This window comes from Protopterus annectens, chromosome 2.part0, assembly GCF_019279795.1.
Source record: "Protopterus annectens isolate FY-2018-M chromosome 2.part0, PAN1.0, whole genome shotgun sequence".
Taxonomy (NCBI): Eukaryota; Metazoa; Chordata; order Ceratodontiformes; family Protopteridae; genus Protopterus; species Protopterus annectens.
The window spans coordinates 1,674,216,636-1,674,234,183 of record NC_056728.1 but is presented as its reverse complement, the minus strand read 5'-3'; the positions used below and the strand labels follow the sequence as shown (position 1 = coordinate 1,674,234,183).

Sequence of the window (17,548 nt, the reverse complement as noted above, 5' to 3'; positions counted from 1 at the left end):
AGCAGGCCAGGCATATTTTTATCAACCAGAAGAAAAATTGTGAACTACAATTAGTAAATAGTTTAAGGAATTTAGCTGGGTGGGAAAGAGGACAAAAGTTAAGTGGGATAGGTTGATCCTCCCATTCAAACAAGGTGGTTTAGGGCTGTCTGATTTAAAGGAATATTTGTAGAGCTGCGCAGTTAAGGCTCAGATACATAACACAAACTGAAGATTATAGTTCAAAGTAGAAAGGGATGATGATAAAGCACGTGGGTGAAGGTTTTCCAGAAATAAGGAAAGAGCTGGGTTTTGGATGCAAATACTCAGAGAATAACAACAAGCATAGGGAATATTATAGCCATAAAGTTGCAGAACGTATTCAAAAAAAAAAACAAGCCAACACATGAATGGAGAAAGAAGATGTTGCTAATATGGATGATTGTAAGTAGGGGTACAGAAAATAAGAAAGAGGGAACTAGAATTTACTGGATGAAAATGACAAAGGAACCGTGGTATTGGATGCAGATAACTAGAGAGGAAAAGGGGAATATAGAGGAATGAGGCCAAGAAAAAGTTTTGATTGCACATAGAGGCTATGACAACTGTAAGAATCAATCAGAAGAGATTGGAAAAGACTGGGAAGAAAGAGAATGGAAAAGCAGTTTACAAGGGAACAATTGGAAGACGTATATATGGCTCCCAAACATGCAACAAAGTCCAGAAGGTTTAGGATTTTTGTGGTTATTTCTATGCCTCAGGTAAGCTTTAAAGAATTCTTCCTTGCGTAGATAGCAAATGTTGGATGTGTGATGGAAAATCTGTTTTCTGAGAGTGTCACAAGTTGGCAGATTAAAAAAAATATCCATACAGAGAACCGTGTCAGAAATATTGGGAGTGCAGATGGCTGCAAGGAAATTATTATTTTGAGCTTGGACATGAGGATCTGAATTACCTAGATATAGTAAGGCCTTGACGAAAATGGAAATCAAAATCTAAACTAACTGAATTTGAAGTTTTGAGTATTGTAAAAGAGATAAAATAACTGGAAGTGGGATCCTTGAAAAAGGGAAGGAACAAATTGCATAGAAGTAAATGGAATTTGTGGGAACAATGCACACAGAATAATGTTCAGGAGTAGGATTGTGGTTTAAGAGAAGGCATATATTGGGTAATTTATGTAATGCTGGACTGAAAGACAATTGTTATAAAGAAAGAACTTGAAATGTATGATGTGTGTGCAAAATATGGTCTGATTTTCTTTTCTGTTAATGTATTTGTGCCGAACTTAAGGGATATCTTGATAAAGGTATTTTTTTTTTTTACAAAAGAGATGATGATACTTCTATTTGCCGTAATTGATATTTGCCTAATGCCTGGTCTATTACTAGTGTAAGCAGAGTTATGCTTTTGATGAGTGCAAAAACCTAAACCCTCATCAAGTTTTAATAACACACAATTCATCAAGCGAATATAGGCTTAGCTTTGCTCTGAGACATCTGAAGCTGTTGAAGTCTGGCCAAATGGACAAACATCCCCCTGCAGCTAATTCCCAATTGTGATGAATTACACTGCAGCAGCAGTGATCCTTTTATTATTACATGTACTGTTTTTAGTAAGTTCATCTCATAGTTATACTTTCTGCACCTACCTAAGGAGTGGTGCATTAAATAGCAGACAAAAGGGAAGATGTTAGTAGGTGAGAATGGATGTCTAGGCCTGTGTTTGAGCTGCTAAAGTGATGAGAAGCTGTTTGTTGGGGAATCGTTTTTTTACACTGTGTGAGTAAAGGGTGCTGTAACAATATACACAGTGGGGTAGGGTGCTGTATCTTTTCTAGTGTATTGCTTGATTACATTAAAGAACATTGTGATCTTTCTCTTGTTTCATACTTGATCATACAGTCTGTATGATAACACAAAACCAGCAGTGGTGTAAAACAAAACCTTCACTAAAACAAACTTATTCCATTTACTTTTCATTGTATGCTTTTAATCTTATTCAAAGTTCTTAATGTGTTGTCACATCGTTTAGTCATGTGATATACGCATGTGTGATGCCCCACCTCTGTGCCAGTAATCAAGGAGCCTCAATCCTCACCACTGATACCTTTAGGGAACGTTCACTGGAAGGATAACAGGTACACACACACTGTCTTCAGATGCAGCTCTCTGCATCAAGCACAATCATGCAGAATTTCCCTTAAGAGCACACAGGGAACACAGTCAGTCCATGGGCTGTTTACAAGACTCCCCAGAGTTGAGGCCTTAGCCAGGGTTCCAAGCCAAGTTCTCCAGCACACTCTATTTCCAACCAGTGCTTCATGTCCCTGCCCAAGTAGCTGACACACACAGTCTTTGAGATTTGATTTACAGACACACACACATGCACACACACACTCCTGGGAAAGGCTGGCACAGGTTTACTAGCTATGCCCCCTTTTCCTCAGACTCTAAGGTAGTTATCACTGCCACCAGAACCCATCGCCAGCTGCTTTAAGGCCCTTAACAAAGGGTGTCCAATTAATACTAATACAAATAGTTTGACTAAGAGCAGGGTTGTTAGGAGTGGCCCACACAATATCATCAAATAAATATTCACATACCCTCAAAACTTAAATATCTCTACAAAAGTCAGCCATAATGAAAGATTTAAATACATTTAATAATAAGTAATAAAATAACAAGACAATACTAAATGTCTGTTCACAGTGACATCAGAGTTCAAAATCACAGGAAATATTTAAAATAACATTGAAGGACAGACTCAGACAAATTAAGAAAAACAGTATCTAAACTAAGCTTCACTATATTCTTGACTGAGTCTAGAATTCTGCTATTCCGTAATAACTTACTGGGGCAAGGCAAGATGACATACATGTGCAGTCTCTCTAGTAAGACCCCAAACAGAATACTCTGTCTCACTAAGAGACTTCTCAAAATAATATCTAAAATATTACTTCTGGCATAGCTTGCAGAATGACATCACTTCTGGTCATCTGACTTCTAGTTTCCATGCAAACCCCCATTGCTGGAAGCTGGCAGGATTTAACACCTACCTGTAAAAATACACACACAAGGGCTTTTGCTGAGATCTGTGGCAGTTGCTGGAAGTCATAAAACAGTTTCATACCTCCACGCTTCCAGAGTAGTAATTAGTTCACCCCAATGGCAGAAAGCTTCCCAGTACAGACTTTGTGTGTCTGGCTGCATTGAAACCTGTGATATGGCATTTTTATGGCCTAGCCCATAAAGTGATTTAATTTCAGATATATTTTAGTTTGCTGGACTGAAGTTAACTTCCTGTCTTCCAGTTTTCTCTGTTAAAACATATACATTTAAACAGTTACAATAGTGCATGTACATTTCTGTTCTCTCCAGTAGGGCGCACTGTTGATACACAAGCACTTTACATGAACTACAGAACAAACTGGCATCCCACCTAAGGACCATGTTCAATCATAGCCTTACCTCAGGCTTTGTGCCCACTGAATGGCGCTCAGCAACAGTTATCCCACTCCACAAAGGGAGAGCCAACACGGACCCCGGGAACTACCGCCCCATTAGCCTGATCTGCAAGGCTATGGAGTTTATCATCATGGAACTTATAAACAATGACATTGGTAATCTCCAAACTCTGGACCCTACCCAGTTCAGGTTTGTAAAAGGGAGGTCATGTCTCCTAAACCTGATAGACTTCTTTGAAGTGGTCACCAAAGCTGTAGATGAGGGTAAGGTGGTACACACAGCCTATCTAGATCTCGCCAAGGCTTTCAACACCATCCCCCACTCTGGAATTATAGACAAACTCACTAAACTAGGGATAAATCCCTATGTCACAAGATGGGTTGCCAACTGGCTCACTGACCGAACCCACACACTGTGAAAGTAGCAGACTCTAAATCCAACTTCAGACCAGTGACAAGTGGAGTACCACATGGTTCTGTCCTAGGTCCTCTCCTGTTTGGTATCTACTTCTCTAAAGTACACGCTAACACAGAAGGTCTTTGGCTAACAAAGTTTGCAGACGACAGCAAACTAGGAGCCATAATCAAATCTCCTAACGATGTGGACATCCTACAAAAGGGTGTCACTGAGACAGATGCCTGCTGTCAAAGCCATGGCCTCAAGCTCATTGCCAAAAAGTGCATTGTCATCCCTTTTGGTAAAAACTCTGTACCCATGAACTACCACATAGGCGGTAGTCTACTTAACACCAAAAGTGTGATAAAAGACCTTGGGACACAGGTGGACAGTAGTCTCTCCTTTCATAATCACATCGCCGCAGTAGTCAGGAAATCCTTCTATGTGGCACACCTCATCACAAAAGGTTTCTCATCCAGGAAAAAAGAGGTCATTGTTCCCCTCTACTCATCACTCATTAGACCTATTATAGAGTACAACGCCCCTTTTGGTATGTACCTCACAAGACATCTACAACAACTGGAAAGACCACAGAAATACCTCACAAAGAGGATTACCGGCCTCAAACAGATGCCCTACGCAGACTGTCTCAAAAAACTTTAGCTTTACTCCATCGCATATCGCCTACTCAGAGGCGATCTCTGCCTAACATACAAAGCTATGCCAAACCCAGAGCTGTTGGACATGTTCCATGTAAAGAAATCCCAATCCCTCTGAGCTACATGCTCTAGGGACCTAAACCATGTCACCACAATAAACAGAGCATGCTGGAGTGATGGATTCATATCAGAGACTTCCCATACTCTGGAACGAACTACCTATCTATGTCAAACAAAGCTCCTCATTAGCACTCTTCAAGAAAAATCTTTATGATTGGTTGGGAGATAGGAAATTCACCCTGGGGATCACTTCTGTGGCTCTGCTTGACAGAGGCATAGAAAAATAATTTTCTTGGGTGGCAAAAGCCAGGGTACTGTTTGGCTAAGCTACCTACCTGTGAACCTATAAAAAACATTCACGGAGGCTCTCAATAATAATTTGTCTAAGCAGCTGAGACCTCCAAAGCAGAAATGCAAGCAACCTCCATCCCCCAACACAACCCAAATGGCACACAGCCCACAGACTCAGTGTGCCACTTAACCACAGCCAGTAAGGCAAAACAACGTACCCAACACACTAGTCATAGGTGCCTATATAGTCAGGCACACTGATGTCCCACTCACCAGGCTAAACAAGGAGAAGGTTAATGTCAGCTGCCTGTTGGGTGCCAGGATCCTCCACATAACCCACGCACTCAGGTCACTCCACAACAAGTACAAATATGACTTTGTCATTGTCCATGTTGGTGTGAATGACCTGAGATGTACCTCCCTGGACTACATGAAAAGAGACATGGAAGAGCTCTCCGATCTTGTAGCCCAGGTTAGGTATAACCCTAGCCCTGAGTAGCATTCTGCCATCTCACAGAATGATACCGCAGTACAAGGACAAAATGATTGACTTCAACAATTGGCTAAGCGTCTGGTGTCATTCTAAGGGGATCCAGTATCTGTCTGCTTGGGATGACACGGTCGACAGACCACGATGCTTGCACCTGTCGCCCCTCGGATTCCGGATACTGGCTAAGGCCCTTGCCACTCCTGTAGTGCCTGTTTTAGGCAAGATTCAAATGACAAATTCACCAAAGTAACAGGAACAGGCAAGCAAAAACTGAGGGTAATGCTACTCAATGCGAGAAGCCTAAATCTCAAAATGCACTCACTCGAGGCACTCCTTAAAGTGGGGAACATCGATATCTGTGCAGTGACTGAGACCTGGTTCAAGGCTCCAGAGAGCACCCCTGCACTACCAGGCTATAACTCATACCATGCTTTTTGGCCATGTAACCTGGACCGAAACAACATAGGCGGAAGTGTGTCCATATTCATTAAGGATATCCACACCTCCAGGCTAGTTGCTCAGTATAATGCATCCGAGGTTATCCAAGTGCAACTAACTCTGGGCAAAACTGCATTCCAAATTGTAGCTTGCTACAGATCTGCCACCATGCCCCAGGATTCCCACTCCTCTTTTCTTGATGTGCTGGAAAATATTAGGATTTAACCAAACGCCCTAATAATGGGTGACTTCAACTACCCCACCATTAACTGGGAAAACTACTTGTGTACCAACTCCTTAGCTCAACGCTTTCTGGAATTCATAAACTCCAATGCCCTGGATAAACTTATCCACACCCCTACCAGGGGCAACAATATCCTAGACCTAGTCATTACCAACATGAGTGACCGGTGTTCCACACCTGAAGTCAACTCCTTGTTGGTCCGATCTGACCATAAGCTAATCACTCTTGATATCCACATCCTGCCCCCACCCCCATTAAGGAGACCACAGTAAAAAAAATTCTCCAAAGCCAACTTCATGCTTCTTAAAACAGAACTTCATGACACCCATGCAGATAGAAAGTACAGTTACACCTGCTGAATCCTGCACAAATGCACTGTGTAAGCACTTACACGAGTGCATGGATCGTGCTATCCCAAACAGAACCAAGACGCTTTCCTCCAAAAAAAGGAAGCCTATCTGGTGGTCCCCTGCCATAAACAATAACATAACATAAGAAAGAAACTGTTGCAAAAGAGAGTAAAATCCCATGAGTGGAGCCCATGGTCAGCCTCAGTAAGAAGCTGAGATCCCTTATAAGATCCTCCAAAGCTAGCTACAAAAACAAAATCGCCACTAATTCTAAGGACAACCACAAAGCATTCTATAGGTATGTCAAGAATCTCGATGGCAACACCCAGATCTGCTCTGAGTTACAGCACAACAGCACAACAATTACTGAACCAGCTGATATTGACAACATCCTGGCAGATAGGTTCAGTGCTAAGTTTACCCCCCCCCCCCCACACTCCCTAAAGGGCCCATATCTATACAGGAAGAATGCAGAGTCCCTGTAATCACAACTACTCAGGTAAAAGCTGCACTCTCTAAAGCCAAAAACACAGCATCCATGGGACTGGACAACATCCCAGTCTGTGTTTTACACGAACTTCAGAACGAACTGGCTCTCCACCTAAGCACCATGTTCAATAATAGCCTCACCTCAGTTTTTGTGCCCACTGAATGGTGCACAGCAGCAGTTATCCCACTCCACAAAGGGGGAGCCACCACTGATCCCGGGAACTATCGCCCTATTAGCCTGATGAGCCTGGTCTGCAAGGCCATGAAAAGTATCATCATGGAACTCATAAACAAAGACATTGGTAACCTCCAAACTCTGGATCCCACGTAGTTCGGGTTTGTGAAAGGCAGATCATGCCTCCTGAACCTGATCTACTTCTTTGAGGCAGTCAACAAAGCCGTAGATGAGGGTAAGGAGGTTCACACAGCATATCTTGACCTCGCCAAGGCTTTCAACACCATTCCCCTTTCTGTAATTATAGCTAAACTCACTAAACTAGGTATAAATCCCTACGTCACAAGATGGGTTGCCAACTGGCTCACTGACAGAACCCAGACTGTAAAAGTTGCAGACTCCAAATCTGACCTCAAACCAGTGACTAGTGGAGTACCACAGGGTTCAGTCCTGGGACCTCTCCTGTTTGGTATCTACTTCTCTGAAGTACAGGCTAACACAGAAGGCCTCTGGCTAATGAAGTTTGCAGATGACTGCAAACTAGGAGCCATAGTCAAGTCCCCAAATGATGTGGACATCCCACAGAAGGGCCTCACTGAGACAGATGCCTGGTGTCAGAGCCATGGCCTCAAGCTTAGTGCCAAAAAGTGCAGTGTCATCCCCTTTGGTAAAAGCTCTGAACCCATGAACTACCACATAGGCAGCAATCTACTTAACACCGAAAGTGTGATGAGACCTTGGGACCCAGGTGGACAGTAGTCTCTCCTTTGATAGTCACATTGCCACATTAGTCAGGAAGTCCTATGTGGCATACCTCATCATAAAAGGGTTCTCATCCAGGAAAAAAGAGGTCATTGTTCCCCTCTACTCGACACTCATTAGACCCATTATAGAGTACAATGCCCCATTTGGAATGTACCTCACAAGACATCTGCAGCAGCTGGAAAGGCCACAGAAGTACCTCACAAAGAGGATTACTGGCCTCAAACAAATGTCCTACACTGACCGTCTCAAAAAACTCCAGCTTTACTCCGTAGCATATCGCCTACTCCGAGGTGATCTCTGCCTAACATATAAAGTTATGCCAAACCCACAGCTGTTGGACATGCTACTCCTAAAGAAATCCCAATCCCTCCGAGCTACACGCTCTAGAGACCAAAACCTTGTCACCACAATAAACAGGACATGCAGGGATAGAGTCCTGTCCCAGAGACTTCCCATACTCTGGAACAGGCTACCCATCTATGTCGAGCAAAGTTCTTCATTAGCACTCTTCAAGAAAAATCTTGATGAGTGGATGGGAAATAGGAAATACACCCCGTCACTTCTGTGTCTCTGCTCGACAGTGGCACAGGAAAATAACTTGGGTGGCGTAAGCCAGGGAACCTTGTTGGCTAGGCTTACATAGGCCCTTGGGCCAATAGCCTAGTACCTACCTATGAACCTGTGAACCTATGAACATGGCATACAGTTCTAATACATTTGTAAATTAAGCATCTTGTATAAATTAGTTTGATATTGACAAATGACATATAATTATTTACGGACAGTACCCCCTATCATCACAGCATGCATATAAATTTGGAAGGTGAATGAAATGATTGTATTCTGATGAAGTCCGGTGTTTATGATAGATTGGTTGAAAGTGCTAAATTGTTTGTTCATTTTTTAGCACCTTGTGTTTGGGTTTAGTGTTTGTTGTAGTGAGAGATGGATGTTTTGACTTCTGCAAAATTAGATTGCGTTATAAGGAGGGAAACTCCACTGTTTGGTTACTAAACAAACTAAATCTAAATTAATTTAAGTTAGTGGCTTTGTAGACAAGTGTTGCTAGTGGATTCATATACTACTTTTTACATATGATATAATCCAGAAGATGACGTAGGCATCATAAACCTTTGCAAATCCAGATACTGTCCATTCTTCCCTCACCAAATCTCCATCTAATTGTAGCTGTCGTGAATGGTGGCACTTTGCCCTCAATGCTCATCTTGCAGAAATCCGAGAGCAAAGACATCGCTCAAATTGGGGTTTTGCACTACACCGAGCTCGTGATGCTGTTTTTTACACATGCAAATATTACCATAAACTTCTAGGAACACTTTCTTTTGAGGCTTTGGTAAGTAGATGTTTGTATTTTTTAAGTTGGTAATCACATTTCATGATTAAGGTCAATTAAAAATTAAATTGCATTGTCATTACTATCTGTTTACCTGACTGAACAGAACCTTTTCATTAGTTGTACTGTTCTGTGCTGTGTTTGCTTGATATGGGTTATGAAATTGACTGTTTTGTCCGAGTTACTTCTCTGAAAATGGAGAGAAAAAGTGAATAAAAGACAACCACTGGTGCTAAACCCACTTGTCAGCAAAAAATACAGAACAGCAAGCCACAGCAACTTTGAATAAGGCAAAAGTATTTGATATTTTAAGTCAAAAGTATTTAATATTGAGCACTTTTCGTCGCCACTATTAAGCAACTTCTTCAGAAAAAACTTGTTCCATACAAGATACTGTCATTTAAAAATAATGGGTGGAAGTCGCATGATGAACCATACCTCCACATCCTAAATCATTTAAAAGGGCATACTCCTCCCTGATCCATTATATTAAAAATACAATCCTATTGGAACTGTTACTTAAAATCATTGTTTTTTATTGTATTTTTAATATAATTGATCAGGGAGGAGTATGCCCTTTTAAATGACAGTATCTTGTATGGAACAAGTTTTTTCTGAAGAAATTGCTTAATAGTGGTGACGAAAAGTGCTCAATATTAAATACTTTTGCCTTAAAATATCAAATACTTTTGCCTTATTCGAAGTTGCTGTGGCTTGCTGTTCTGTATTTTCTGCTGACAAGTGGGTTTAGTATGTTCATTTTCGTTTCTTAGTTTGTGTTTGCTACAACCACTGGTATTAATGGGGGGCAAACTCCCCTACCTTAATGTTGGGGACTTCACTGTCCCCCTCCTCCTCTCCTAAAAAAAATCAACTTTGAGATCACACCATATTAAGGGAAATTAGCCTAATTAAGGTAAATTAATTTTCAACCAAATACTGTATATGTTTTTTTCTGTATCTTGGGATTTGTAGGCCTGGTGCCATGTAACAGTACAGCTTTCTTGTATTACACTGCGTTTGTTCATCTGCCTCCAGCTATGTAGGAGATGTTTTCATTAAGAAGTGTTCCATTTTTACAGTTGATAGTTTGAACAAGTGTACACAGAAATCTGATCTTTACAGGTGCAGGAGTTGTACACATTTGTATAAGAAATATAAGTTCTCACCTTCTCCTTTTTTTGAAGTTGGGCATATCACACCAAGACCTGTTTTTTTTTTCTGTCTCCTGGTTCCCCCCCCCCCTCCATAATTTATTATCAATCTGTAAGTTGTACTGACCCCATCATGAACCATTCAGTATTCCAGTTACCAGTGCAAGACAAGCCAGTTTCTTTATCACGCTGCTAGCTACATCAGTTGTACTGGAACCTTTTCTGTAATATCTTCCAGCCCCCACAAAAGCAATTTTATTCAGCAAACTGTAAGCTTTACAGATCACAGTAGGACCTGTTGTTTCCTTGCCTAGTCCTAAAAATGAGCTTTTTTCCCGCAAACTGTAGACGGCACCAGTTGCAATAAGATCAATTCTGTGCCCTTTGCAAATCCCTAAATGCCATTTTTACAACAGACTGCAAGTTTGCAGCAGTCACAGCAAGATCTCTTCTTTGCCTTCTTCTGGCCCATGAATAGGGCAGTTTCTTCAACAATCTGTGAGCTGCACCGTGTAGTTCAAAACTTGTTCTATGACTTCACCCTAGTCTCCAAAAAATTTAAATTCTTCAGATTGTACTACAACTATTTCTGTAAAAGAAAAGAACTTTAACTTTATTTCTAAGCAGTAACAGTTTTCTCAGTAGCCCTAGCACTTCAGTTATTGTTGTATGTGTTAACTCTGGAAGACGAACAGACATGGAAAACCAGAACTTCCTTGTAAGGCCTGGTCAGCATAGTCAGTCTTTTAACTTTAGGCCTGTATGACTTGCTTCAGACATTTGTTCAACCTACCTCTTTGTTGGTCCGCATTTGATGTATACGTATCAACAGTCTTAATACTTTCCAACCTGTGGAGGATAGTTTTCTGGCTCATCCTAATTAAACATTTTTGAATGAGGGCTTTTCATGTTCTTCTATGTACAGACTGTTCTTCTTGGCACTTGAATTTCATAGTCGGCGTGCTCAGTCTTCCATGTTTTTTCCTGAAAGACTTTGTTCCTGGTAGTTATTACACCAGCTATGTAGACTTCTGAGTTTCAAGCTTTGATTTGTCAAGTACTATGGTGTTTCACTTGTAACATTTGGTATTCAATTATATGAATAACAATATGAGACACAAGCTCCAGTGCTGTCAACTTATCGGGTTTAGTTTCATTTTGTGACAGTCTACAGGAAACCCAGACCCCAGGATGGCACATATGAGACTTAAAAGGAAGCTAACTGCCAGCCTTTAAAGACACACAAATATGTTACATTTCCCTGTTTTCTTAAGCAAATGATTTCCCCAGCTTTTGAGGTAGACTCTGTTAATTACATTTTAAGCAGATATTACTTTCAGATGAAAAAAGCTTTCTTTAAACTTTCAAATAGCAGTCATTCCCAGCAAATACAAAGCCATATTCAGTAACCTATGAACATGACCAATGGGGAATTAGATGAGAGAGTTTTAGCCTTTGCATGGGCTTGCTGCCATTCTTTCCACCACATCCAGACATCTAGCTTAGTAATACCTTCAAACAGTACAATGGAATTAAACATTTCAAAGTTGTCATCTGTTTCTGGTATTCCGTTTTTTCTGACCCTTTTTGGTCTGTCGGAAAGTAACAATTGAAGTAATCTACTTCAGTTTTCAAATAAAGCATTTAATTTCATGCTTTCTTAACAGACATGAACATCTCAGATATTTAGGGCGTTCTGTGATCTGCAGAACTAATGATGATGTACGACAAACTTCATCTGTTGACAGATCTCTCAGCAACTCATCAGGACTCTCCTGTTTAACACACTTGTTTAGAAACGAGTCTTGAGACACCTGCTTGTATTTCTCTACCTGAGGTTTCTCCATATACAGTCTTTATATGCTACATATTCTTCTAAACAGTTTTCCGTCTGTAGTACAAACACGTGACCTTAGCAGATGTCATTGTTTAAAACACTTACCAGTTGTTTTATTAGAATTCTGCTGTATTCTCACCTTATCTTTCTTTTAATGAAAATCTTGCATGCTGATCATAATGGAATTTTTTCTGTAAACTTGTTTTGTTTCAGACTCTTACTTATTGAGTCGATTCTTAAGTGTAGGTAAAGTTGTAGATGTATGAAATCTATTCGGTCCACAGCCATTTTAATGGATGAGTTGATAATAGACCCTCAGCTTACAGCTGAGTATTTCTGTATTCCATTATAGCTAAGTATGAGCCTGTGCAGCAGTCACTGTTGATGTTGTTTAATTTCTTCATAAATTCTTGTCAGCGTACTGTGCCCTCTTGATTTGACGGTCAGATTGTGGATAATTAGGACTAGTATCAATCATGTGAAACTTCCACTGCTGCAAAACTCTTTTGAAACTTCTACTTGTGTATTGTAGATGGTCTTATGATATTACCACATCTGGAATTCCATGCAGATATGTTAATCAAAGTGTGTTGATAACACTTCTACTAATTTTGTCTGTTAACTTCACAGTTTCAAGAAATTTTGAATTATAACCCACACAAATCGGGTATGTGCACTCTTCATATGGAAATTTCAACTTTATGGTCTTCCTGAAAACTAATAAGGCATAATGCCTTGGTTTGGATTATTTTTATAAGCATAGCACACAGCCCAGATGTTCTTCGTGTTTCACTGTTGCAGTCAGTACATTTGGGTAATCCTGCTGGCAGGTTGCCCTCAGTCGGCCTGAATTCCAAAGTCTTGGGTCCTGCGTCGGCTGCTGTCGCCTCTTCCCTGACGTCAGGGGTATAAAAGAAGCAGCCAACGCCATTTTCTTCAGTCTTTCTTGCTGTGCGGTGCCCAAAGCAGAAGCAGTTCGCAAGTGCCGGTTGGCTGACTCCTGAGATTTTCGTGTTTGAATTTCAGATCCGAAGTCTTCAATAAAGCTAAGTACCCCGTTGGGGAAACTTTTTTCTTGCTCCAGACCGATGTCAGAAGAGGTGAATAATTGTATTTCTTGTGGAAAGCAAATACTTCATAAGGACTTTCATTCTTACTGTATTACTTGCCTAGGCCCTGATCGCAATGTTTCTGGTTGTCGGTTTTGTGCTAGATTTAACCAACGCATTATTAAGCGTCTTTATAATTTTACTTTAAACTATTTTGGACGCTGGTTTAATTATCCAGAAATGTCATCGGATAGCCATCCGACTACCGGAGTTCACAAAAAACGCAAAGAAAAGGAGAGAGATAAACAACCGAGGCCCAAAACCAACGACGAAGCTTCTCCTAAGCCAGTCGCTGGTTCTCAGTGAGGAGCTTTCGCAGCCCTTGACACCCGCTACTTTAGAGTCACAGGCCACTACCAACTCCCACGTGGAGGTGGCCATGCCGCTGGAAACTCAAGTATTGGAGCCTCGGATACTATTCCCTCAGATGGGTCCGGAGCCGCTGAGCAGGCACCGGCTTCTGAGGGTGTATTCAGACCTAAACATCTTTACATTAAACCGACTTCAGCTTCAAAGGCAAAGACTAAAGCACCTTCTAAAGCAAAGAAACACACTCAAGAGCCACGTGGACAGGCCTCTATGCCCAAAAAACAGATGCTCAAAATGGCCGAAGACTTGATTACCTTGATCAGGGGTTCCTATCCCCCTCCTGATAAGAGGCCTAGGCAAGAGACTGACTATGAATCTTCAGATCAGGTTTCTATTTCTTCTGATTCCTCTTCTGATCAAGAATATTCTCTTTCCCCCACTCTGAGGATTCTGATGCTGAAGAATCTATACCTTCAGCTTCTCCTCCAGAGGACTATTATTTTGGGGAAACCTTGCATACCATGAGGGAGCATTTCCACTGGGAGAGCCAAGATTTTTCAGAATCTAAAAAGAGGCTCAGAGATTTCCTTTTACTTCTTCAACACAGGCCTCTAGCCATTCCACCTGTGTTAGACATTGTAGATAATGTGTTTTAGGAGTCTAGTCTTACCCCTGACTCCTTACCTCCAGCTCCTGTTAAGCCTGATAGATATTACAGGGTTCCTGACTCTCATAAATTCCTTTTTAAATACCCTGCTGCAGACCCAGAGACTATTTCACAGGGTCCCAAAGGAGTTAAGGCTTCTGCTGCAAAAAACCCTACCCCCTCTGACAGAGATTCTAGGGCACTGGATAGATGGGCAAAAAAGGTTTACACATCTGCTACCTTGGCTATAAGGGCCTTAAACTGTCAGTTTCATATGCTCAAATATCAGCAACATGTCATGGCATTGCTTAAACAAAAAATGTTGTTAAACTCTGAATGTGCAGAAAACAAGGAAATGCAAGATTTATTGCATGCATCTGAACAAGTTGGAAAACATACTTTGCAATGTGGTTTTGATTCTTTGGAGGCCTCCTGCAGGGTCGCAGTTATGGGTTCTGTAATTAGGAGGCATGCTTGGTTAAAGGAACAAAATCTGCCTGATCATGTGAAAGTTAAATTATTAGATGCACCTCTACAGCATGATACTTTGTTTGGTGTTAAGGCAGAAGAGATGTTAAAGAAAATGGATGACAAAGCTAAATCTATGCAAACTGTCAAAGATTTTTTACAAGTACAGCCACCGAGATTTAGTAGACACTGGCCTACAGAAAATTGGTCCTTTCCTGTGTCAGACAGACCTCAAAGGAGCAGATCCAGACGCCCTAGAGGCAGATCCCAGGCGCAAGGTTCATACAGGTCAAAGCAATACCTCCAAAGTTGGAGAAGACAAATCACAACCTTACTGGAAACAGTCCCAATGACTTCCCTCTGCCTGGACCAAGCAATTATCTCCTGGCAGCACCCTTAGGGGGAAAATTAGCACTTTTTTCTCAAAATTGGCACATTATAACCCAGGACAAGTGGGTTCTAAACATAGTGTCACAAGGCTACAAGTTCCATTTCCATACCTTGCCAAAGGCAAACGGCTGGCCAGATCCGCCAAAAAATCAATGGGCAGAGGCACAAAAACAAGTCTCATCCCTCATGGACATGGGGGCCATTCAACAAGTACCAGAGCATGAGCAGGGACAAGGATTTTACTCTACTCTTCTTGGTACCCAGAAAGGACAAGGCCTGGAGACCAATACTGGACCTATCTATTCTCAACACATTTCTGGATATACCAAAATTCAAAATGTTAACTTTGCAGCAGCTTCTGCCCATGCTGGGCAAGAATTCTTGGCTTGTGACTTTAGACCTAAAAGAGGCATAACTGCATGTCCCAATCAGACAATCATGCAGAAGATACCTCAGATTCAAGGCTGGCTCAATGCATTACCAGTTCTCTGCACTGCCCTTTGGCTTATCTACTGTGCTCAGGGTCTTTACAAAGTGCCTGGCACCATTAATTGCATTCTGCAGACAAAGAGGAATACAAATATATCCTTACTTGGACGACTGTCTAATTCAAGCAGAGAAAAAGGACATTCTTTTACAGAATCTGGCATTTGGGAAAAGACTTCTAACATGCCTAGGGTACACAGTCAACGAAAAGAAATCAAAACTAGTACCCTCTCAAGAGATAATATTCCTGGGTGCAAGCTTAAATACAACTGCCCAGATGGCTTATCTCACGCCAGACAAACAAAGGCAACTGATTACGTATTTCAAGATGTTGGCAACAAAGGCCCATTTATCTGCAAGAAAAATTCTGGAGGCTTTGGGCTTCATGGCATCATGCATCCTACTAATTCCATATGCAAGACTGCATATGAGGAAACTTTACTGGTACCTAAAAAGTGTTTGGACTCAACATTGCCACAGCCTGAAGACAATGATTACTCTCATTCCCTGCCTGCAACAGGAGTTTCAATTGTGGGCAAAGGCTTGTCACCACAACAAGGGACAGCCATTCACATTACCCCCAGTCAGACAGACACTGACAACGGATGCATCAGATTATGCCTGGGGGGCCCACATGGCAGGAAGATGCATTCAGGGCACATGGTCCTCAAACCAAATGCATCTACATATCAATCAAAAAGAGATGCTAGCTGTTCAAAATGCCCTGACAGCCTTCAAGGACCTACTTCATCCGGGACAACTACTGATAAAGACAGACAACACCATGGTCATGTGGTATATAAACAAGCAGGGGGGAACACTTTCTTACCCCCTTTGCAGACTGACTTTGGAGGATACAGCATTGACTTACCAAGTACATCTGCAGGCACAATTCCTGCCACGAAAGGAAAATACTCTGGCAGACGAACTAAGCAGAAACCTCATGGATCCCCACAGGTGGCAGCTGGATTCACAAGTCTTCAGCATGATAACAAGGAAATGGGGATGCCCAGACATAGATGTATTTGCCTCCCCTCACAACTACCAACCAGAAAGATTCTGCACAAGGAATTATCACAGACAAGCATGGAAAATGGACACCCTCTCTTTCAGCTGGAAAAACCTATCAGTATATGCCTTTCCACCACTGCCACTCCTCCCCAAGGTACTCCTAATGGTCAGACAGGAGAAGCCAAAGCTGATACTGATTGCCTCAGACTAGCCCCGTCAGTACTGGTATCCAATCCTAAGGAATTTGTCTCAATGCCCAGCTTGGACCTTACCTCAAATACCCCACTTACTGTCCCAGCAAAACAATTAAATCCTGCACAGCCAACTCAGGACTTTATACCTTGCAGCATGGCGGATAATGTAATCATACAATTTACACCTCTCAGTAAAGCTGTGATGGATGTCATTTTGGAAGCCAGAAGGCCTATTACTAGAAAATCTTATGCTGGAAAATGGAAAAGATTCTGTGCTTGGAACCAGGCACAAGGAACTGATACAGCTGTACCAAATATTCCTCAGATTTTGCGATACTTAACTGAGATGCTGGACAAAGGCCCATCTTTTTCATCAATTAAAATTCATGCCTCTGCCATTTTGGCTCATTACAATACAGAGCCACCAATCTTTTCTCATTCTTTATTAAAGCAGTACCTCAGAGGAGCCAAAAATTTAAGGCCTCCAAGATCATCACCAATACCTGCATGGGACCTCAACTATGTCTTGGAAAAACTAACCATGCCTCCTTTTGAGCCAGCTGCTACTGCTGATATAAAGTTTTTATCTTGGAAAACAGAGCAATAACTTCTGCAAGATGAGTTTCAGAGCTACAGGCACTCATGGCTGTGGAACCTTTTATCATGTTTTATCCAGACAGGGTTTCTCTTTGGACAAACCTGACATTTATGCCTAAAGTGGTGTCCAGTGTGGCTCTTAACCAAACCATTCATCTGCCAACGTTTTATCCAAATCCACAGAACAAGG

General features: G+C 41.6%; 1 protein-coding gene across 1 annotated transcript in view; it reads left to right on the top strand.

The window, feature by feature from the left end:
* The window catches only part of VPS13D (vacuolar protein sorting 13 homolog D), a 3,321,573-nt gene that overhangs the window by 323,246 nt on the left and 2,980,779 nt on the right, over window positions 1–17,548 (top strand). The window contains exon 10 of the mRNA XM_044060428.1: window positions 8,992–9,157. Coding sequence (XP_043916363.1) covers window positions 8,992–9,157 — 166 coding nt within the window. The remainder of the gene's footprint in view (window positions 1–8,991; window positions 9,158–17,548) is intronic.